This window comes from Chanodichthys erythropterus, chromosome 11 (assembly GCF_024489055.1).
Source record: "Chanodichthys erythropterus isolate Z2021 chromosome 11, ASM2448905v1, whole genome shotgun sequence".
Classification (NCBI taxonomy): Eukaryota; Metazoa; Chordata; class Actinopteri; order Cypriniformes; family Xenocyprididae; genus Chanodichthys; species Chanodichthys erythropterus.
In genome coordinates this window covers 51,686,567-51,711,076 of record NC_090231.1, presented here as the reverse complement: position 1 = coordinate 51,711,076, position 24,510 = coordinate 51,686,567, and the positions used below count along the sequence as shown (strand labels likewise).

General features: G+C 39.5%; 1 protein-coding gene across 6 annotated transcripts in view; it reads right to left on the bottom strand.

Moving 5' to 3' along the window:
• Positions 1-24,510, bottom strand: part of ppargc1a (peroxisome proliferator-activated receptor gamma, coactivator 1 alpha) — a 49,551-nt gene that overhangs the window by 11,904 nt on the left and 13,137 nt on the right. Inside the window, exons 3-10 of one of the 6 annotated variants that reach the window (XM_067399999.1) lie at positions 14,425-14,616; positions 13,242-13,400; positions 11,371-12,538; positions 10,524-10,569; positions 10,273-10,346; positions 6,337-7,369; positions 4,829-4,921; positions 3,743-3,863 (exon numbers count right to left, since the gene is read on the bottom strand). In XM_067399999.1, the coding sequence (XP_067256100.1) occupies positions 3,743-3,863; positions 4,829-4,921; positions 6,337-7,369; positions 10,273-10,346; positions 10,524-10,569; positions 11,371-12,538; positions 13,242-13,400; positions 14,425-14,616 (2,886 nt within the window). Of the gene's footprint in view, positions 1-3,742; positions 3,864-4,828; positions 4,922-6,336; positions 7,370-10,272; positions 10,347-10,523; positions 10,570-11,370; positions 12,539-13,241; positions 13,401-14,424; positions 14,620-24,510 lie in introns of all 6 variants that reach the window. The other 5 variants (XM_067399998.1, XM_067400002.1, XM_067400001.1 and 2 more) reach the window with 5 other exon arrangements.

Sequence of the window (24,510 nt, the reverse complement as noted above, 5' to 3'; positions counted from 1 at the left end):
CTCAATGAACATAAAAACAATTTCCAAAATGTTGACAAGTTGGCAACATTTTGCAACATCTATCTTTTTCCATTCTTCAAGAATGACCTCTTTTAAAAAGGATGGAGAGTGATGCTCAACTTGTCTCTTCAGAATTCCCCATAGGTGTTCGATTGGGTTCAGATCAGAAGCCACTGAATCACTTTCACCCTGTTCTTCTTCAGAAATCCAACAGTGGCCTTAGATGTGTGTTTAGGATTATTGTCATGTTAGAAAAGTGCACATCGACCATGGTAGCATCTTCTCTTTCAGTATAGAGCAGTACATCTGTGAATTCATGATGCCATCAATGAAATGCAGCTCCCCGACACCAGCAGCACTCATGCAGCCCCACATAAGGACACGGCCACCACCATGTTTCACTGTAGGCACCATGCATTTTTCTTTGTATTCCTCACCTTTGCGACACCATACAGTTTTGAAGCCATCAGTTCCAAAAACATTTATCTCGGTCTCACTCAGAGTATAGAGTCCTAGTAGTCTTCATCTTTGTCAGCATGGGCCCTGGCAAACTCTAGGCAGGCTTTTTTTGTGCCTGGGCTTTTTAAAAGGCTTCTTTTGAGGACAGCACCCATAGATGCAATTCCTCTGCAGTGTATGCTGTATTGTATCACAGGAAATAGTCACTCAGTTTGGCTTTCTACTTCTTTAGATAACTGCAGTGAACTTGCACGCCGATTTTTTCAAACCTTCTCATCAGAAGATGCTTCTGTCGAGGTGATAACTTCTGTGGATGACCTGGACGTCTCTGTGAGATGGTTGCAGTTCCATCTTTTTTAAATGTTTGTACCACTTTTGCTACAGTATTCTGACTGATAAGTAAAGCTTTGCTGACAGCATGAAATGGGAAGGGGTTTTAACACCCTTTTATACTCAACTGTCTGCTGGACACCTGTGTAATGAATAATTAAGTTATATTATAGAGCAATTATCTCTAAGTTATATTATTAACCTTACTTTCATGTAAGTTAAGTTAAACAGATGTTATGTAAAACTTATTCTTGTCAACATTTTGGAAATTGTTTTTGTGTTCATTGAGATAGTATTTAAAATGTTACTTTTCAAAGGGGGTGTACTCATTCACACTGATTTTATATATATATATATATATATATATATATATATATATATATATATATATACACGTTACATGATTTGACTGATTTGCACATACATTTTGGGATTTAAGGAAGAGTGAAAGCGCACCGCTGTAAAGGAAAGGAACAATATTCTTTTATCATTCATTTATACTTACTTATTTTACACCGCCAACAAAATTATCATAAATGCGTTATGAATTTTTGATATATTGCCCAGCCCTACTCACAGATGAATTATGTGATAATGCTAAGATTGTCACTAAGCTACAGCATTGTGATGAACCAAACATTTAATAATAATCAGTTCTTTTATCCAAATAAAATGCCTAAATGTAGGGTGTTTACAGTTGCCAAGCAACTCGTCACATTAAATTAGAAAGCAAGTGATGTACAGTCAAGTTTATCATCAATTTTAGCTACAGGCTAATATCACTTTGTTCCATTATTCATTGAAGAAAAAGAACACATAGATTGAGAAAACGTAAAGACCCCACCAGGCTGAATATATAAAATGGTGGTATTTAATTTAGCTGGCTAATCTTGAGACAAAGCACAAGCCTCAGGCCTTATTTCGTGGCATTACTTATTCATATGTGCATGTACCTGCCATTATGTGTGACAAAATATACTTATGATCCTCAACAATAACCAGAGGTCTCTTGTAAGTCATACATAAAATTATGATTCATATCTATTGCCCCACAACAGAGTCATAATTCACCTGTGTACATGATGTCACCGTGTCACAACAACAACGACAGCTACAACAAAAACCTACAAATTAGCTAGAACACCTGGGAGGGGTGTTTCTTTTTTGCATTTCCTCCCCTCACGCTTCCATCATGTACAATAGGAGACAAAAGTGTTTGCTGAATTGGTGGTTTTGTTGCTGACAGCTGATAAATGTGGTGAGGTTTTAAAGATGACACCCTGAGACTAGCGCTTCATATGAAGCTCTCACATCCTTTGCCCCCCCAAAACCTCTTCTGACAGCTCAGCCGCCGCAGCTAGTAATTGTCTCGCTGCCACAGAACATGAAGAAAAAAGAGAAAAAGAAAAAAAAAAAGTACGCCAGGGCCGAGTCATGCGTGCATTATTTGACGTGTGCATTTATCAGTGAACTGAGTTGGAAAGCCGTCTCATTTCACAGTCTGGTCAGGCACAGCGAGAGAGAACAAAACTGATATTTCATCTCAGAGAACTGCATTTCAAATATGTAAGTGTTCGAAATTAAACTGCTCATTTTGAGCCCACATATTAACATACCTTTGATTTTGAGCAATCTTATTTCAACTTTTCTTTCGATTGTCTGGTCGAAAGCATTTAGCCCATGGTGTGATTAATAGAATCTGGCACCATTCGGAAACGCCTCGGAGATGTTAAAAATACACAACTGGGAGATAAAGAGGAAACGCGTGTAGCCTGAATGATTCAGAATGCCGTCTTTGCATGAGTTCACTTTTTGAGTGAGAGAGACAGAGATACAGAGAGAGAGAGAGAGAGAGAGCGCATTGAGATGACTGTGTGCTTCGAGCTTTCTTTAGGCATACACAGTGATGGAGGCAGAGAAAGCCTGAGAGAAGGATAACGTCTGTGGTAATGTACGATTTCTGCCAGCAGGAGAGAGACCACAACTGAAAAACACCTCCAAGCATAATAGGGTTTTTGTCAACTATGGGCATGTTTGGCCCTGTGGACTTTTAGAAAACCAACACTCTTAAAACACACTCAATATTTTGTTTAAATTGTCCACTAATAATGTACAACAGTGGAAAGACATTTATACATTTATAAAATAATTCTGTCATGTTTTCTGAAACATTTTAATCCCAGAGACATTACCATCGCATTTAACATTATTTTCATTGCTATTTGGTATTATTTCACACAAAAATTGATGTACCGCTTGATGGAAATATATGCTGTGATGTTTTTCCATCAAAAGGTGCATCAATTTTTGGTCAAGATCTTGTATTGACAAGTCGAGCACTCTGTAAAGTCTCCTCCAGCACATCCCAAAGACCTTCAATGAATTTAAGGTGTCAGTTCATGTGTGAAAATGATTCTTCATTCTCCTTCCCAGCCACTTTTTCTCAATTTGATCTTGATGAATAGTGGCTTTGTCATCATGGAATATGGCCATGATGTGTCTTCCTACATTTTTTTAAGAAATCAAAAGCTACACACTCCATCAGTTACAGTTCCAAACATATAACATGCCAGAATCATAATAATCACAGCAATACTGATCCAGTCATAGACTTTTAAGTATTGCTTTTTAAATCCGGACAGCAACTTTTTTTCTTTTCTTTTGGCCTGGCTGTGTAGATTAATATTAATTAATATTAATATTTGTATGATGAATTTTGATTAAACGTCAGGGTCATAAAATCTATGCATAAAAGGCATTTGAAAAGTTATAAAAGTAAATCATGAAGGCAGAGTAAAAGTTTCCAAGAATGTTTTATATGCCCTTTATATGACAAAAAGAAAGTATTTTAATCTATAGGTTTTAATAAAAAACAACCCCAGGGATATAAATGTGTCCATAGTTGAAAAAAACATCCAATAATTTAATAAAATACTGAAGTAGGTGTACTTACTATTGCTTTTTGCCGTTGTCTCTCCCTCTGCTCGGCCCTCTCACATTCCCGTTTCTCATAGTCGCGTCGGAACTCTTCCTGCTTCAGACGCTCATGCTGGTATTCCTCGTAGCTGTCATACCTGAAGTTGAAAAGAAGGACAAAACATTCCATAAAAAATAAACACACTCTCTAAACACGCAACTGTAAGAAATAAAAAAGAGATTACTTGTCAAATCTTTCAAGGACTAAATTATCTTTAGTAAGTAATTAAAAAAAATACATTTTAGGTCTTTTGTTGTATTTTTTTATTTTTTTTTCAAAGGGACTGTTGAAGAAACTTAAATAAAATATAACTTAGAACTCAATTAAGCCTTCTGAGCTGTGAAAGAGCAACCCCTGAGCAATAAAATTTTTCTCTGAGTACATAGATGTATTGTTTGCTGTTTTGCTCAAGTGGCCTTGGGAATCAGCTAGCTCAGAGCAGACTGCTTTCCATTCTTCTTAGCGTGGAAGACAAACAAACACATTAATAAGATGTCTCATTACATCGCAAAAGGTTACAGCTCCCAATGGCGGGACTCTTAAGGGAATATGGCAGAAATTTGGCAGCTGTGTCTGTCAGCACAACTTCACATGCCATTACTTTTTGCTTAGTTTGAACTTTACGTCCAAAAAGTGCAACTTTTTTCTACAGCCATTTGCAACAGAGGCAACATGGTGTAAAAGCACAATATGAGCGGACTAAAGCACCATCAGGGAAAAGGTGTAGCTGGGAGGTAGTGGGTCTCTAATGCAAGCTGCTCTTGCCAACGAAAGCTTTATTGTAAAAGTTTGAAAAGTTAAGGCCTTGAAATGATGTATCATCATAACTCATCATATCAATTAGACAGAGTCAGCAAGTGACTTGCTTCCTTTGCATAAGGACAGACTCTGAAAGTATTGCAGACACAGTACATTATCTTGCAGCACTTATTTAAGTCTGTCTCAGGTACAGGTCTATAATATCAGCATATATGCATTTTTATAAGTGTCACATCATACATTTATGCAGAGTATATTAAAGAGTAAAAAATAGAAAAGCATTTACTATGCACAAGCACTTACCTGGGTCTCCGACCAAAAATAGAATGAGACTGGGGCCGAGGGCTTCTATAAATCCTGGGAATAAAAGTGCTATCGTCCATATTGCGAGGAGACCTGTGTATAAGCAGAAAAAATAAGCATAATAAAATTGTAACACCACTTTAAGACTTTAAGTACCTTAGTCTTAAACTGAACACTTATAAAGGATGATTGGTAACACTTTATTTTACAGTGCTGTATAGTTACATGTTACTACATGTACTTACTATAGTAATAACAGTAAATGATGCATAATTACAAGTAACTAACCCTAAGCCAAACCATAACCCTAACTGTAACTCTATAGTAAGTACATGTAGTAATTAATAGTACTCAGTACTTATTTGAGTAATTACAATGCAACTACAGCACTGTAAAATAAAGTGTAACCGGATGATCAGCAACTGAAATCTATATATAACTTTTAATAACTGAAATAAGCAATAAAAAATGGGAAATAAAGGGGGAACCTTGGAATAAAAAAGGGGAAAACGATGCCAAGGGGACAAAGTTTAGATATATAGCCCATAAGATGTTCCAGGAGCATGTAAACACGAACAAAGGGAATGTCACTAGATATTTAAAATGGGGTAAAAAATCTGAGAAATGTTCTGGATAGAGGTTTTGGAGTCTCATTTATCAGTACAATCACTTTATCATGTGTTACTATATATATATATATATATATATATATATATATATCAAAAGGAGGCACTGTAAATATTGTCTCGCTTGCATGCTATCTGGATGTAACCCACTTTAAAGTGTCCAGGACTTCACTTACTGGGCGTTTCTTTCATCTCACGGGGATGGAGCAGGCAACGCTGTCGAGCAAAACAACAGCTGCTACTAAAAACAACAGAGCCCCATCAAAGAGTGCTGGAGAGAAATTAATCTAAAATTCAAGCTAAAGGGATGAAGGCCCATTGTGAAAACAATGTGAGACTTCCATAAGCATGACACATGCTTGTTTGCCCAAGAAATTACTATGCTGGACTCTATTTGTTATTCGCACTGCTTGAGAATGATGAGTTTTAAAAATGTTCTAAATGAAAATTCAAAACTCCTCAGAAAGTTTTTTCTGCAATTGATGAAAAGTCAGTGTATCGCTATAATGGTGAGCGAATGTCTGAACTCAGGATTGGAACTGCTCATTTGGTGTAACAGCAAGAATGTTGCAAGTGTGTAGATGAGCAATTTACCATCTAAGACACTGTTTATCTTCCAAGCTCATTTCATCTTGTGTCTCTCAAAGCCAACGCTTATTGTCTACTGTACGTCATTTTTCTCTGGTTGTGCAAAATCAGCCGTAATGACTTTAGTGTCCATGCTGTGAGACCCAGACTGGTGCTTTATCGCAATGACAGCCACAGAAAGATGTTTACCTTCTTTACAGCCCCTCCTGCTGAGACATGTGGATTTGTGTCCAAAAAGATTGCTAGGTAAACGTGTTTCTGAGACAGGCAGTGTAGGCTCACAACAGAACTTACCGAGAGGGAGAACGGCTGTCGGGAGACTCGGAGCGGGAGTATGGAGACCTGGAGAGGGATCTGCATCTGTAGTGAGATGAGGAACGGGAGCGGGAGATGGAGCGTGGCCAGCGGAGGTGCTGTGGGGAGAGCTGAGTGGAAGGAGGTGAGACAGAGCTCCATGAGAATGAACTGCTTGAAGGGGAGCTGGAGGGCGACCCTTCGAGGAGCAGCTCGAGTGGAGAACCTTCCCCCAAGTAGAACAGGCGCTCCCGGCCTACCTCCAGGTCCTCAAAGTCAGGCAGACCTGGGTGCATGTAGTCACCGAAAAGACCGGGGTACTCATCCCCAGAGTCACTGTCCTCTAGTGGCCGGTTGCCTCTCTGCTCTCCCACTACCCCACTATAGAAGGCTTGCTGAGGCTTTCCAAAGTGCTTGTTGAGCTCTTCCCGGATCTCCTGGTCCCTAAGTAGTTTCCTTCCAGCAGAACTGCAATCCACTGACGTTTTGGAGTCCGAAGTCGACATATGGTCCTGTCCGTGAGCATCCGTGTCCGGACAAGCCTCCTGAGCTGTGGGGGAAAGGCCCTGAAGCTGCCTGGCCAGAGAGGAAGACAAAAGGGAGGCGGAAGACAATGATGATGTAGAAGTAGAGGAGGTCGGCATGTTCGAGTCTTTACATTCCACATGCCGGCCCTCCGTTGGCCCAGTTACCGCTGTAGCTGTGGTGGTGCTGTCTCGTTTTGTGCTTGTATACTGACAATAGTCGTGATCGCCAAAGACGCGGGGCATGGGCCGCTTGCCCCGACGCTCCTCTAAGCCCCCTAGGGGCATTGTGGAGGATGCCTTGCTCAGCTGGGCATAGAGCTCAGTCTGCTCTGGGCCCTTCCGAATAGAACCGCTGGTTGGCTGAGGGCAAGAGCCCCCATTGCTCAGCCTGGGCCTTTTGCTTGTCAGGGCAGAGGGAGAGCATGAAGAAAGCTTGTTTTTGAGTGATACTTTGAAAGGGTTCTCTTGACTGGCTTTGTGCGGAGGCGTGGTAGGTGGTGTCAGACCTGGAGGGAAGAAGAGACAGAAGATTTACCAAATGAGATCCCTCAAGTTCCTTAACAGTGCTTGGTCTGTCTCTAAGTGATTGAACGTGCACACACTTGAGCCTGATTAAAATATTCCCTTTCATTTAGACCTAATCCTTATCCACATTTTATTGCAACCCTGACAGATTAATGTGACCTCAGATTGCACTATGATACAGACAGAGTTACTCAATTAAACTTCCTCCAGACCGTAAACAATCCCAATTCATTAGAAAGTAAACAGTCAGATCTTATAATAATACTGGTGCTTTCGACAGATGCATGAATGCCTCACTCCTGGGACTCTGATGAAAGCACAGTGATGCAGGAGCAGTTATCATTCTTTTCATCTTTGCCACCTTTTCTCCTCATGAACCCCAGCCATCTTGACAGATTTATGTGCCAACAGATGGCATTTATATGGGAAGTCTTGAGATGTGCTGCTTTATGGCATGGATAATGCACTTGCACAAACAACCAGAGGTAGTTCCTCTTTATTTTTCTCTACTTCTCCCTCTCTCTTTCTATTTCACGATCTCTCTTGATTTCTGTTTTCCTGATTCATACACATATTATGACCTTTCTATACATTATTTCTTTGATTAAAAACAGCTACAGCCATTTTCTGAATATTTTCAGGATCACATCCTTTTACGAAAATGTCCTGAAACGGGTATTTAAAAAAAAACAAAAAAACAAAACAACCTCACCTCTTCTTTTCTTTCTTCGTCTGTCTATGTCAGTCACTAAACTAAATGGATACAGTACTGCAGCCGTCACGAGCCTGATTCGGCATACAAAACAACAGTGGCCTTGACTAAATTTATCATTATGCCAATGCAATGAGCTATGAAAAGAAAGCATGCACTGCCAAAGGAACTTCTGCTGCACCAATCAAACACCATCTGGGCAAAACAATGCACACAGGGTCATAAACCAAGGACCATTATCGCCTTTACATTACATTACATAAATTACATAACATAGCATTACATAAATATGTGCCATTCAATTCAAGGTATCCATGATGAATGCACACAGATACAAACACTAATCATATACTGCTGGGTTCTCTCGTCTGTTTCTGGCAGGGTGTGAATTACGCAGGGACCTCTGAACGAATTATTACTTAAAGCTTACAGAACTGATCCTCCTGTTAATCTTAAAATGCCACACAAGGAGCGTAACACAGACTGACCTGGGTGTCATATGATACCATAATTAAAGGAACCCCCGCTCAAGTTAATCTATTAGAGGGATGGGGATTAGGGAATGGTATTAAATTTGGCACTTTCATAGCGCTGGCTATTCCGCAGGTGTCAAGGTGTTTTGCTCTGCAGTGAAACACCTGGCCATTTTCTAATTCACCAGCTCCATAAATATGGCTTCACACACAGCTGTCATGATTACACGAACGGAAATTTATTTTATGACTTCATAGTCTCATCTGGCTTTACACTGATTTGTACACTGATCAGTTAATCTGTATGATTATCAGTAAACACATATGAGTAAGAAGGGCTTAGGGTAGTCTATAGGACAGCAGACACTAGGAGAATGTAAACGTATCCTCATCAGAGACCTTCAACTTCAAAGCACTTTCCATCAACATAGCTGTAGTACCGAATCCTAAATCTGAATTGTATAAGAGTGTCTCTGCTAAAAAAAAGTGTAGCCTTCCTGAGTTTTTTTATTTTTATTTTATTAAACAGTGCTGTAATTGGCCTCAGGTTAGTAGGCACAAGCTTGTGCATTAAATACAGAGATACATTAATCCTTTAGCCTTGCATAAAAGGCTGTAAAGGTGACCTCACATGGCTTTTTAGTCTTAAAGCTAACACACATATTTAATACAGGGAATAAAGAACATGAATGGCTTGCAGAAGTGACAAAATTCCTCAAAATGTGTAGTTTCGCTAAACATTTATGACATAATCCATGTTTGAACAAATACACCAAACATAGAGCTACATTTTACCCCCACGGCTAGGTCAAATCTGCACAATGAGGGCCATTACCTTGTAGTAAGTAAATACCAAATTGCCCATTCACCATGACACATTGTGAGAGGGAAAGGGCAGCCATTTTGTTTTTATTGACCTGGAATGATTAATCTCTGTATGGGGGATACAGAAATAATTACCTGCATGATTTATGCTGAGAGAAAGAAAGTGAGAAAGGGGAGAACTGCTGAAGAGTTGTGTTTCAGCCCTAGCTGACATAAACTTAGTGGGTATAATTTACTTTAAAATTTTAAATATATATATATATATATGAAAAGACAAAGAGGGAATATATTCTTTACATTACATTAAAAATGCTTTGGCTCAATTTCACAAATGGGCCCTTTTCATAAATAGCAGAATTAACAGAGGAAATTACCTTAATGTCCCTAATCAAATTGCCAGACTCTCTGAAAAAAAGATGCTGATAATATTGGCAAAACCAAATTGCATGGCAAAACCAATTAAAACAATAATAATGCCACAACAGTTTATCTCTGATGTATTGAAGCAGTGAGCTGCCCAGTCAAAAAGCATTAGAGTCTAAATTAAAAAAGAGAGAATATTAACTCTTCAAATTCCAATAAATCACACAAAGAATGGAAAAATGGAGGACTGTGTAAAATTCTGACCATGTTCCATCAGTTCACCTTGAACCCTTTGGTTTAATTAAACTATCAAAGTAGGCTTGTTGGATAGTTTGCCCTTTGCCAAAGAAGTCTTATCTTTACTACTGAATGATAAAAAAACCCCCAGCAAGATATTTCAGATTAACAATCAGACAAATGGAGGAAAGAGGGAGCTTTTGTGCCATTCATTTGTCTGTTTTGAAAAGATATTTTTTTCTTGGTCATGAGCAAATACCCTGTGTTTATTTACCTGGGGTTCCACAGATCTCCACACTCAATGTGCGTTCAATGGTTTTGTTCTCAAACGGAGATCCCTTGTGGTCACTGCAACACAAAGGGGGGAAAAAATATATGAGAACAAGAATGGAGTGCTGAAAGTGTTTGTGTGAGTTTACAAATGGAAATGAAATTAACAAAAATGCCTCATCTTTTTTCTTTTTTCTTTTTTAGTTTCAGATTTTGTCTGCTCTACAAAAGTTGTGTAAAAACTCTCTCACTTACTTTGGAGACTCTGGGGTCAAAGGAAGTGGCAAGATGGTTGGTTTGGCTGCAGAACACAAAGGAGCATGGGTAATTAATTTACTAGTTCACACTGTGCCCAAGATATTTCAGGTCCACATCTACAACTAAATATCTTAGACTCAATCAGTGACAGCAATGATGTTGCAAATCCAACCCTGCACTGAAAGGCTAGATGACTCTCCAGCCAGAAATTTTGAGAAAAACCAATAGTTGGATTAACTTGACCCCATAGTTTTTGTCTTTATCTGACTGCATACTTTGTGAGGCAGGATGGAGTGATGGCATGTGTTCAGTTTCCCAGCCCATCATACAAGGTCCACCACATTCCAACAGTCAGAATGAGTAGAAACGTAAAACAGACTATGACATGAAAAAGAATGGCACAAATGTTTCATACTGCTAAAATTATGTCTAACAAGAAGATATTTTGCATGCAATTGAAACCAAAGCAGAGGAAGAAAGAAGAGTCAAGGAAGCGTGTGCAGTTGCCTGAGGCTGCGACCGTCTCCAACTGCAGCTAGGGAGTATCTCTCAGTTAGACAGCTATATTACGGCAGCCTGACAAAGAAGCTTTTCAGCAAATTGGGCACGTGATAGTTCAAAGTGTTACAGGCATACCTTGTCTTTCATTTTAATCTACATACAAAGGTTTGTGCCAATTCAGAGGTTTACCCTTTGGAGTGAATCGTGTGGCTGGCTGCTTCTGTTTTTGCTCCCAAGTAAATGTTAGGTTTGTGTTAGCGCTGGGGTTAGTGTGTGGTCAAACTAGGAAGCAGTTAAAGGAGGAGAGGCAAAGGAGAGAGGGCAGGGATGCAGCAATGATTACCTAACATTGGTGGGACTTGGTCATCAAGGTGCCTGCAGAGTGCCTGTTTTTGTGAGTCGGAGGGCGTGTGCTCTGGAACTAAAGAGTCTGGGAACAATGGGCTTGGCAGGCCCTGTGAGAATGACATGGGGCTGCCTATGACATATTCAAAAACATCCTCCCCAGCTTGGCCCACCAGATCATGCAAGCTGTCTCCTGTCACCTGTTCTGGCATGCTTAACCAGCTCTCTAGGTCTAATTTAAGATCTGTTGAGCACTCAATAGTGTTGGCAACACTAATTGTTTGTTTGTGTAAGCTAGGTGTTTTTCTAGGGTGCTCATGACTAGCTTGCTCTAAGTGTCCGTGGCTCTCTTTGTCTTTAGGAGCCAAGTAAGGTAGGTCTCGCCTTTTATTCTGGGGGACACTGGGCAATTGCAGGTGAGCCCGGTAACGGGCCGGTCTGGGCCTGGAGGTAAGCAGCTGACTGAGCATGGGGTGCTCTAGCTCTTGCCTCCTTTTCCTAATGGTCACCGTGATGTGCCTATTAGCACGGCCAGCCTCAGCCAAGCCGCCTGCCTCAAGGCAATGACCACAGCTGCCTGCATGACCCGTCTCTCTAGGCGGGAGAGAGTAAGAGTGCATGTACCTAATAAAGCGGGCAGCGGCCAGGCTGCCTGGGTCAACAGCTGGCTGCAGGCCTGGCAGCCTCCCCTCTTCGCCGGAGCAAGCATGGCCACAGCCGCCTCCACGGGACAGCACAACGGGGGCGGATTGCTCCCCTTGAGTACACCGCCGCCACTTTCCCGCCCCCTCACCAGCCACACTACACGTGCTGGCTGCCTGGCTCTCACCTCGCTGGGCCTGCAATGCCAGCTGCTGCTGCTGCTGCTGTGATGATGGGGAGGCAGAGGATGTCTTCTTTTTGGAGGCGGTGGAAGAGGAGCAGGACGACAGGGACGAGAAAGAGGAGGTGGACGAGGACGATGGAGAGGAAGAAGATGAGCAGGAAGAGGTGCAAGCCCCTCCCCTGTCCTTGCCGCAACCTGTCCAGGTGCTCTTGGCTTCCCTGGCTTTGGTCTGGAAGGCCTCGTCACTAGAGGTGAGGTACTTGAGCAGCTCAGTGCAAGGGCGTCTCATGGACCGGTTGGGACAGACCCCTCGTGGTTTGCTGTTCCAAGGGTTTTCTGTCTAAAAAACAGGAATCAGAGAGACAGAGAGAGAGAGAGAGAGAGAGAAGGGGGGGGGGGGGGGCAGAATGAGTATGGCATGTAACAGGGGACACTGGTAACATAGGGAGATTAGAACAGGGGGTTAGCACAGAGGTGGTTTAGTCTCCCAAAAGGCAATGTGAGTGTGCTTTGCCCATCATCTTAATTACAAGGTCTTGGGACGGCTCCAGGAAGATCTACACACAGGCAGCAGGAGAAGACAGCGGTGTCCTCTGGGATACTGCCATGTGCAGAGCTCCAGAAACAGAGGAGTCAAAGTCATTATGGAAAATTAACTCCTCAAAGAGAGTTGTGCATGTGTGTGAGCATGTTTGTGTGAAGGGGAGAGAATTATGCATGATGTTGACCTCAAATAACTACTCATTTTTCTAGTTTACAACATGACTGGGCCTGTGGTAATAAATCATTGTTTTTGTGACAATGAGACCAACAATGCTAATTCTATCAAGACAACTCAACATTTCTTTTTTCATGGAAATGAGATGGTGCCATTCAGAAGTCCTGAACGTCATTAAGGGTAACGAAATTTTAGATGAGACAGCCATAACTCCTCCGTCACAGACACAACTTAATCAAGCTTTAGCTCCCTGGAGGGAGCAGACTATTTGTATAATTTATCAGAAAGGAAAAATTACATGAAACTAGCAGATGAGCTCACACACCAGGCCTTTGATGCAAGAAGTGCAGCGAGCAGCTACCTTGGCAACAGCAGGTGTTGGTCTGATCCGTTGGTTGCTGGCTGCATGGTTCTGTGCCTTGCCACCTGGGTATTGATTATAGCTGAGCTGGGAGTTAGCAGGCGCCAGGAGGAGCTTCTTCAGCTACAAACAGAGCAGAGAAACAGATCATAAGGATTACAGCTATGAATTTAATACAAAATGCAAAGAACTCCAAACAATATTTACATTACATTTATGCATTTTGCAGACGCTTTCATCCAAAGCCACTTACATTGCATCCAATGTATACAGTTTATCGGTTCATGCATTTCCTGAGAATCAAACCCATGACCGTGGCATTGTTACCATGCACCATGCTCTGACGTTTGAGAATACTGTCTCTTGCAAGCCATTTACATGCTTGTTTTCATAAGATTCTCTCTGTAAGCATCTTGTAAGTAGACAAAATAATTCATTTGATGACAGCAGTATCATGTGCATATTTTGGGGAAAAAATCATTTATGCAATATATGACTGTATATGTGTGCTGCAAACTTAAACTTTAAAGATTTAATTTTGTAGGATATAAGTCAGATATATTAGCCTAATATTGTGGCAGTATGTCAGGTACAGCAGGTGCAATGCTTTTTCTGTGATACTCAGAATGTAACTATGGATTCTGATGTGATGAGCATTAATGTGCTGATACACAACAAAACAAATGCTATGTGGATTTTAACTTTTGCTGTTTACTGCTGGTTCATTAGAGAAAATGCAGATTAAAATAGTCTACTTGATTAAATTCGATTCTTTCAGCACATTTTCCATTGCTTCAGCTTGATGTGTTGTGCATGTTCCTTTTTGCAGTAATGAACAATGCAATTAACACCTCAGAAACACTGATCTACTTTGATCTGCTTTTTCAACAGGCTATGGTTATGTTCTGTGCACAGACATCAATAGGAGGCTGCCAGAGTTGCTGTCTGGCGAGTCTGTACCCATTTTTGGTGACAGGCCTGCAGCATCTCCTTATCTGGGTCTAGTGAAGACCAGACAGAGGGAGTCAGGGAAAGTGAAACACTGTGGGACCAAGAAAGAGCTAGGGAAGGAAACAGAATGAGAGGGCCATGCTTCATGGCGAAATAGGATTGGGCACACAGGAAGCACGGGAGGAGCGTCTCTTACCAGGGAAGGCTCCTCTGGCTCTGGGGTCCGTGGCGAGCCATCAGGGGTGGAAGGACAGCTCTGATCACTGGCATTGGTCACGTCCCCATCTGCCAGGGCCTCGAACGAAGGCAAACCGTCTTCGTCCACTGGGATACTGTCCAGGGTTTCTGTGAGCACTGCCAGCAAGTTGGCCTCATTTTCCTCATCTATCTTCTTAAGGGGGTGAAAAGAAAAGGGGAAAGAGAAAGAACAGTGAAAGAAAATAGGACATTTTAGTCTGGAAAAGTGGATTTTGTTTTCAGACTGGGTGGAGCAGTGCTCTATAATCACTAATAGAGGATGGAGATTTTTTTCTTGCTGCATACACTTTTTTTTTTTTTTTTTTTTACTACAAAATCTCTTTCAACTACAAATTGCCTAAGCCACATGAGTCAGCACTGTCAGTCATACATTAAACATGCAGCTTACTGGACCAAAATAATATCTCCCCTAAGAAACCCATTAACTGAGCTGACACACAGCAACTACCCAGGGAAGTAGCGAGAAAGAGGTAAGAAACAATAAGAGGGAAGTTAAGTTCCTCCAATCCCTAACTCAGATGTCTCAAACAGCTCATCAACAAAATTCAAGCTGGCAATCCATAGATAAGGAGCCTTATTGTGAACTGAAATAGATGCAATATTTTTTGAGCATATGAAGTGTGATTACAGAATCAAATGCTAAACGCTAAACGCTGCTTCTAGTCTTTGATGTTCCCGTCTCTGTCTCTTCTGCAGATGGTAACACAGAAGGGGCAGTATCTGTAGAGCGGTGGCTGTGGAAAAGTCACAGGCACTGGAAGTTCCAGCACCAAAACCCACGGGACTTAGCAATTGCAAAAGATAAACACCAAAATTGCTGGGGGACGTAGCGTATGCAGGCCAACAAGAACAAATCCTTTTATGCACACCACCGGATTAGCATCGCTTGCTGATAGCGTTCGGGCACAATCGTGGTGGCTGCAGGGGGACTGTCCTCTTTAGATAGAAGTATTGCATTGCTTAGCCTCCAGTCCCATGTGCAACGATCACCCCGTTTGATCCCTTTTCTATTAATAGTTTCCCACGATTACACACAGGCATGTCCCTATGCTCACGGTAGCAGCTTTTGAGACATCAAAACAAGGCCTTTTTTCTTATCTCACTCTATTTAAGAGATTTCAGTACTGATAATGCTAACGTTTGATTAGCGCACTGACAGGGAGGAAACAAGTCCATAATGCCCTCCTTGGGACATGTTTCCTAATTCTGTATTGGATTTGATATCAGCGCATATTTCCTAGAGATAACAAAACATTCACAGGGACACCTGAGTTCTGACGTAAAGCAGCTAGAAAGAAATTCACAGCCTGTGACTTAGCCTGCTGCTGTTTAATGGTTGGCTAATAATATCCTTTCTTTGAGTTACGCTTTTGCTGTCTCCCGCAATTTGTCTTCTGCAACTTCATAAAAACCCAGGCAGCCACTAAAACAGAGGGCAATAACAATAAGTATTTCCTTCCAGCTAATTATAATCCTGGTTATTCAGGTGACTTCCCCTAGATGCTCATCATTTGATTTACAGCAAAAAGGTTTTATACAATTGAGGATTTTCTTTTCGGAAAGAGACTTCTCAATAGCAGCATGCATGCAAATATGGACTAGTGGTTAGAAAAATTACTTGTTAAGTGTGAACTCTAGGTCAGACTTTATCTAGAATGACAGAGGGTGCTCCAGGGTTTATACAGCAATCAAAAGTCCTGCCAAAACCTGCACTCCTCTTACAACATTGGTTATCTCTCAGTATTCTATGAAACAGGCTCAATGACCTTTGTCCTCCTTTTAGACACATAATTCAAAGTGTAACCAACACTTGCAAAGTACATCCAGCCCAGTGCCAGAGTAGCCGGATTTGCCTGGCAACCTCTTGAGCCGTGTCCGCAGCCATCGATTGACTCTGGCAGCTCCAAAGAGAAATGGCCTTGAGTAAGAAGGGAAGAAAAATAGAAAGGACCTTTCCCATTCCGCTTAATGGACCCAACCGAATTAAACAGATCTTAACAATCGTGGGCTAATTGTGGGATCACAATATATTAACCTGCTCTAATTCTAAAGGGTGCCATTCATGGCTGTTTTACCACAAATGCTTCAATTAGCCATAAAACACACTGGCAAGCGCTTGGTAGTCACAGTCCATCTAGCTCCCGTCCTTGTCCCAGTACTTCAGAGGAATGCCAGTATTAACCATTCATTCATTATCAGGTGCGCTCTTTTGTTATCAGACAGGTTGTCTTTGAAATTGTCCTTGCTTTAACTCTTTTATTGAGTTTCACCTAAGCCATTGTATTCCTAAGATATAACTTATGCCACTGATAACAAGTAGGTTTTCTTTTACCCCTTAATTGCAACTTCACTGCAAACTAAAAAAAAAAATCCACCCAATATTATTTGCGGATCTGAGCCAATATCCCACAGGTAACGAAAGAATAAAAAGATAGTAAAATATGAGGTTTGTATTTTTCTGCGTGTCTGCGGCCTTGCAATGACAGAGAAGGAAAACTCTGCAGGTAATAAAACCTAGAAAGTCAATTACTCAGAGTGGGTTTTACAACCAAAGCCTTGCACCATCACAAGGAAAACATTGAATATATGGATGACCTAGAATATGTGGAAAAAGTTTAAAGTGAAGATTGATGGAATTTTCTTTCTCTTTTTATTCTCTCTGAAACCAAAAAAAATATTTTTCACATCTCTGAAAATTGTTTTGTGCCATTCAATATGTCTATCATTTCTTTTTGTGACAAACAAGCTTGTATGTCATTCAGAAATGGATTAAGAATGCCTTTTAAATTTCAGTTCAAATTCTGAATTTGAATAGAGGTGGTATGCAAGATGGAGATTGCAGAATTGGTCGTTCTTATAACTGTACATTATAACTTTGAATGCTGGTTAAACAAAGCCTCATCTGAAAGTTTTGAAAAAGATTTAAAAACTGTGAAGGATTATAGGCCTTATGGAAAGAGGGAAGGATTATTGGATGGTGAAAAGGGCTTATCATTGTCTAGAGCATAGACAATAGTATGCGTTTACAAGTAGGTAAATAAATCCAATAAATCCAAGTAACATGCTGCACAATGTGAGCTGGGTCTGGTCATATCATTGTGTGCAGGAAAAGAGAGAGAATTATTGTACAGAGCACTGAATACGACACTAATTTAATTCATGGTCTGCAAAGGCATTTTTTGTCAAAAATCTAGAACTGTAATAAAAAAAGACCACCATACTTTTTATAAGTCACACATTATATTGACATTATCAAAAACATTCCAATGTAAGCCTCCTTCAATAAGCCTAACCAGATTGTGTCACAGTATACGTAAATGGCACAGCAGTCATATGTCATACTCAAAAATAGGATTCTGCCAGTGGAATCACTAGAACTATTTCAAACCTCATTTCCCCCGCAAATGATCCTGCAAGCTGGGCACCGAGGCATGCCTGCTCCAGAGGCAATGATCACAGAGAGACGGAGTATGGCAAAGATTAACTTTTCATAACCCTCACCAACATTACCACCCCCCTGACTACTCTGTCTGAACACCACAACCAGGAGCTTGAACAGGTACCAGTCAAACTCATCAGCAACACGAACCATTGCTTATTTTAGCATGTAAACAATCAGAATAATGCATACTAGGGAAGAGTAATCAGAGGGACATTAAAATATAATATTGCAAATTTATATGTGCTTGCAAGTGTCCATGACCTGATATTCAGAACCAAAAACAAACAATTTCTACTGAGAGATAATCACTCTCACAAATAGAAAGACACAAAGTGAAAGAGATGAAAGGGACTACAACAAACTGACATAATCTAAATGGATGCACTGAACATGAAGAGAGAAAAGATGAGTTTGCATGCTGTTTCTTAGCTGTGGTGCAACAGATGGTCCACAGCTCTGTTTCTAATGCAATTAGAATAAACTTAGTTTTCGGTGCTCAGACATATTGATGCACTACTTATTTTAGAAGCTTGCCCAATAATGCTGACACTAGGGTGCTTGGATTCCTAAAGGGCTGGAGTCTAAATATTTTAATGCAGTGAAGAAAAGAAAAAACAAAACAAAACACACATCGTTATTCCTTTTTGAAACGTGCATGTGAACAGAGCAGAATCTGCAGAGGTAGGCAATCTTTTGTGAGAATAAACATATATAGGATGGTGATCATGCTATGATGTGCTAGACAGCCGAAGAAAATGCAAGCAAAGAGGAATGGGGAGGATAAAAGGAAACAGAGTCCTGTCTTATTCCAATGCAGCAGGGCAGAGGAACAGCCATGTATGTGGAAATGTGGACATATAAAGCTAGTATTTAAGCATGTAAAGTCGTCCTCTTCCTCTTGTTAAAAGTGCTTTGTTACCCTCCGAATCCCCCTCTGACCTTTCGGCTGTTAGCAGGCTTATAAGCAGCAAATCGCAGGGCGGCCTGTCATTTGTCACCCTGATATCAGCAGCAGGGCACATCATCACCGGCACTGCACCAAGTGCGCGGAGGAGCGACAGCAAAGGAGAAAGACAGGACTATAGTTCTCTTTCTATAATAAAGCATATGTGTTAACTGCACAAGAGTCAATTGCCTGAATATATCTGTATGAAAGCAGAGAGCAAAACAAGCACATACAGATTGCATGCCTGCATGTGTGCGTGTTTTATCATGAACACCTGCTCTCATTCGAGTATCCATGAGAAACGAGTGGGGTTACAGACTCCAATATCAAAAAATGTATGGTAATTGAAACCACCAAATGTGTGTGGAAATGCAGTCAATTTGATTTGGCTGCAAAAGGTCATGCTATTCAATTTACACTCAATGCTGAGTACAGTAGCCAGCAAAACACCTGAAAGCAAATGATCTTATCAGAACCCACCGCAACGCTCTCACCACACTGGATAAAAAGCTATTTGCTGATTACTAAATAAATGCATTATCTTTTACCTTGACTTCCATCTCCTGTAGGTGAGGGAAGATCTACCAGACCTTGACTTTGTGAGACGATTATTCCCATTACACGTCAAACATGTTTCGCCCTTTTCCCCTTTCTGTCGGTTTGTATGTAACGTATGTACCACGCAAATTTTGGACAAAATCAGCATAAATCCTGATCATCACTTTGCAACCCAAATAATGAAAACATATTTAGATAATAATAATACACACACACACACACACACACACACACACACTAGAGTTATTTATATATATACTAGATCTATTTATATAATTTATCTACACTCAAGTTGTTCCAAACCTGTACGAATTTCTTTCTTATGCTGGACAAAAAGTAAGACATTTTGAATAATATGGGCAAACCAAAAAGTATATATATATATATATATATATATATATATATATATATATATATATATATATATATATAAATATATATATACATACTATGAAACTCACTGGCTACGTTCAACTGGTACGTTCTGGTTACCAACATTCTTTAAATCTGCAGTCTGTAAGTTTTGTCTCTTTGGTGCCATCTCTGTTTGAAACTGGCAATTGCAGTTATTTTCAGAATTATCATCTTTACATGGATTGTGCATTGGCATGGCTCCTCGGCGCGGATGAATCTAATGTTTTGAGGAGAATGTGTGACTGTCAGTCACTGGTGGATACTGTACTTCGGAATCACAGATTGTAGTCTTGGAAGTATGACCAAAATAAGAATTTTCACCGGAGAATGTCATCTGAACAAGTAAGTAACAAATCTGCCAGTTTTGTTCTGAACAACTGAGAAAAAAAAGGCATTACAATGAATTGCGCTACCAATGGTGATTAAACCTAATGATCGCTTAGCTCATATCACATCAAACCTTGCAAATTATTATTGTTATACTTTGTTCTCAAATTGTTATTGTTAACAACATCAGCATTTCATGACTATGTGTATTTAGTATGCATTAGCGTTACCTGTAGATTTCAATTTCTGTACAGTCTAATCTCTAAGGTTAATTTGTCATACCATACAATCTGCCATCAAAAAGATAAGTTTAATTATTTCAGCTGCTGTGAGAAAAGGCTATAAATGATCCGCAACCTGCAGCATCCTCACATGAGATATAGCCTACTAGCTGGGACTCGTTCTTTATGTAAACAGACGTGACATAATGATGCAAAGACGAACGGCCGCATAATCTAATTTCTCACGAAAACCCACCAGTACCACTCGAATTATAAAACATTATTACAAGTTTACCGTTGTAGGTTAGGGTAAGGAGATAGTTTTGAACACTGGCTGGTTATGTATAGACTTGTGCCGATATTCGGTAATGCGATAAATCGCGATAATGAATATGCACGATATTGTAATCGTCTGCACTTCAGAATACCGTAAATAATAATTTATTACCAATTATTAATTTTTTATAGGGAAATTAAGAATACTTTACCCATCAATCGTATAAAATGCACAAAACCGCTGTATTCTGCGTCAAAAGGACATGCGCTCAGATGTAAACAATCCCAATGTGCACGAGAAGCACATGGTGGAACAAGGAGATGAGCTGAATGAAAGTGCGCGTTCACTCTCTGACAGCAGAGGGCACTGATGGAACAGCAGCGTGCAGCGGTTACCACGGAAACCGTGCAAACAAAGTTTTTAAAATGCTTCAAACAGCCATTCATTTTTTTGTAATCTCAGTGTTGTTCATCACAGAACCAAATACTGAATACTTAAAAAAGACTTAAAAGGATATTTATTTTCAAACCTAAACATTTTTATATTTTAATCTGGACTACAGCATGCCCTAATAATTAGAAATGTTCGGATTATTTGTTATTGTTCAGTAAAACTTTGAAAACATACAGCTTCATTAGTTAACATGTTAATTCATTATCACTAAACTGACAATAAAAATACTTATCAAGTATTAATTATTATTAATTAATGTTAATTTCTTAGTTACTATTTAAATACATTACTAAAATCAAAATAACTTATTTAATGGACCTGAGATAAAACTAACAATGATCAGTTGTGTTTCTAAAGATAACACTTTCTGTAACAAATGTAGCTATTGCTCAATCTTAGTTGATGCATTAAATAGAGTAAAGTGTTATCTGTTGTTCTTTATAGCCTAATTCTTTTGCATTTTAATCTGTTTGAAAATTTTAGTCAGAGTTGTTTTTGTTTTATTACAAAACGAGTTCTTAAACCTGTTAAACTATGACAAAAATGGTTTTGCAACTTATTTTAATATCGTGATAATACCGTATACCGTGATAAAAGCTTCATCAATTAATCGCAACATGGAAATTTGATACCGTCACATGCCTAGTTATGTACTTGCTCAAAAATTGATTTTGGATAATTTTAAGCAAAAAGAAAAAAAAGGACTGCAGCTTTAAAATATCTTCTTTTGTGTTCAAAAGAAGAAAGAAACTCATGGGACAACATGAGGGTGAGTAAATGATGACAACATTTTCATTTTTGGATGAACTATCCCTTTAAGATGAATCGCTTCTTGTATTCCTAATTTGTAAGACACTTTAGATAAAAGTGTCTGCTAAATTAATAAATGTAAATGTAAAATGTAAATCTCTACACTGTGTTCTGATTGGTCTATTGGATGCTAAGTTTAAATGGCAATCAATCAGTAAAGCTAAAAGGTGTGCTTGACCCGATTCTCTTTAAAAAAGAAATCTGGCCAAGTTTAATCAGGCATTACAGCTGCCAAAGGGGCAAGTCTGACTGTGACGTGTCTATATTGCCATTATTATGTAATAATCTGCTGGTCTTCAGTGATAATTTACTTTTAAAAAATTTTTTAAAATACATCTATGCCAAGAGATGATAAGTACTTATGCTCATATTGAGCATTTCTAAACTTTTGGAGGCAATGTATATGCATGCATGTAAACATTTTAAAGGTCTGGCTTCGCCTGGGCCACAAATTAAAACACCAACCAAATATATATTTTTTATAATATTTTTGTACAGCACTGAAATCATCTTTTAACCATCAAAAAGTGACAAGGATGCATCATTCACAGTCACAGCTGCTCAAAATGCATGTTCACACTTATTATCCTTGATTGAATATCATGGGAATGAAAGGATGAACTACAGATGGACGGAGGAGTAAGACTGGAAATTACGAGTCTCTTGGCAACTGGAAAATGAATCCTCAATCAAAACTTTGTGAATATATGTTACAGTGGTTCATTTTACTTTGCAAACAGAGCTATTAAAAAGTGCCCATTCAAGTCTGAGCATGTATCAAATTTGTCTACTGCAATGCACTCAATCAGCTCATTCCTCTTTGCAGAAATGTAGCATTTGTTTGTTAATTTACCCACTCCATAAAATTGTGCAGTGTGACGCCACTAAGCTATGTCCAAAACACTCTGTACCCTGCAGTGCGTAAGCCCTAAAAGAACCAGCATTCCTGGAATTCAGAGATTCAAACTCCCCCTCCCTGCAATGCTGAAGTATTAAATAATCCAGGAAACGCCTGTACCGGGACTCACTTTCTCTCCCGGCCTAGAGTTGAGCCACACGCCTGGGGCTTATTGGCTTAGCATTTCCGGCCAGGTTAGAAAGAGACAGGCCCTGAAAGGCTCTTAGAAGAGATTACCGTCCCAGACTAAAAATAGCCCACAATGGCTATCCCGCACTTACGATTGGTGACACGTTTCAAAATGTGAATATTACTGTACAGGGCAACTGCATGTGTGTTTGGACGTTTGTGCACGTCAATGCACACAACACTGTGAGGCTTATGTTCATAGCATGTACATACCAAGTCATTAAAAAGTATCAGTAGGAGTGTAACAATACACTCATGTTGGTTTGATAGGCAAAAACTGATCTCGTGATATGATACTCTCACTAAACTTTAAACAAAGTTAAAAAGTTTTTTTTTTTTTTTTTTTTATTCATTCTAAATCATATGACAAACATATGACATTAACAAAAGTACTGTTATTTCAAATGATACATTTGGTATTAAATCAGGAATAGACTTTAATAAGTTTGGACTTGGTCCTTCTCCACCATGTACAAGGCAATGGTGATACCAGAATAGATATATTCATGATTCTGCTTAGCTAAAAATACAGAATTACATTAGACACATGCTTGGATCCATTTAAACCATTTTAAATATTGCATGTTATTCAACAATGTATTTTAATTTTTAATTTATTGACTCTTGTCATATTTGACGTGCCATTACCGTATTTGATGCAAAATTAAATCTGTCTGAAATTTTATTTAGGTAAACTATAATCAGTACTGTTGAATATTTGTATTGTAATATATATTGTGACATGATATATTGTTACATTTATCAGCATAATATAAGTCACCATTAAATCCTCGGATAGTACTGGTTGTACTGTCGATGTAGGATATTTATCACTTCCATGATGAATTTTGGCACCAGATCAGTGCAACTTCCACCATGAGCTGTCTAAGCCAGACTCATAAAACGGGAGTTAAGGGGCTGAACACCATGTCCATGGGAAATCCCATGTATAACTTGTCCCCAGACATGGAAAAACGGTCTCATGTGTGACACCACCTGTGGTGCTTCAGTTCTGGGCAGCGGTCTTCAGCTGACACTTAACTGGCAGGACATAGTGTGTCCCAGAGCAAAGGAAGCAAAACCTTGTAACGGCCATTTGAAATGCTGTACACAAACAAACACAGGAGATATGCGTTAAGATCAAAACTTAAATTCATATAGTTAGTTTAAAGGAATTAGATTCATGTGAGTTACACTTTATCTTAAAGTGTTGGTGTTATAGTGTAATTATACATTTCAGTACAGAGTAATAATAATTAACTACATGTACTTAGGTTTAGGGTTAGGATTAGGATGTGGTTTTGGTTAGTTGCATGTAATTAAGAATAATCTATAGTAATAAATGTAGTAACTACATTTAACATGTAACAAAGGCACTGTAAAATAAAGTGTTACCTATATTTGTAATCAGATGTGTCTACAACATAAAGATGACAGCCAGACGTATTGGGGTGGTAGCACATTAATACTTTGATGCAGCATATGCCAT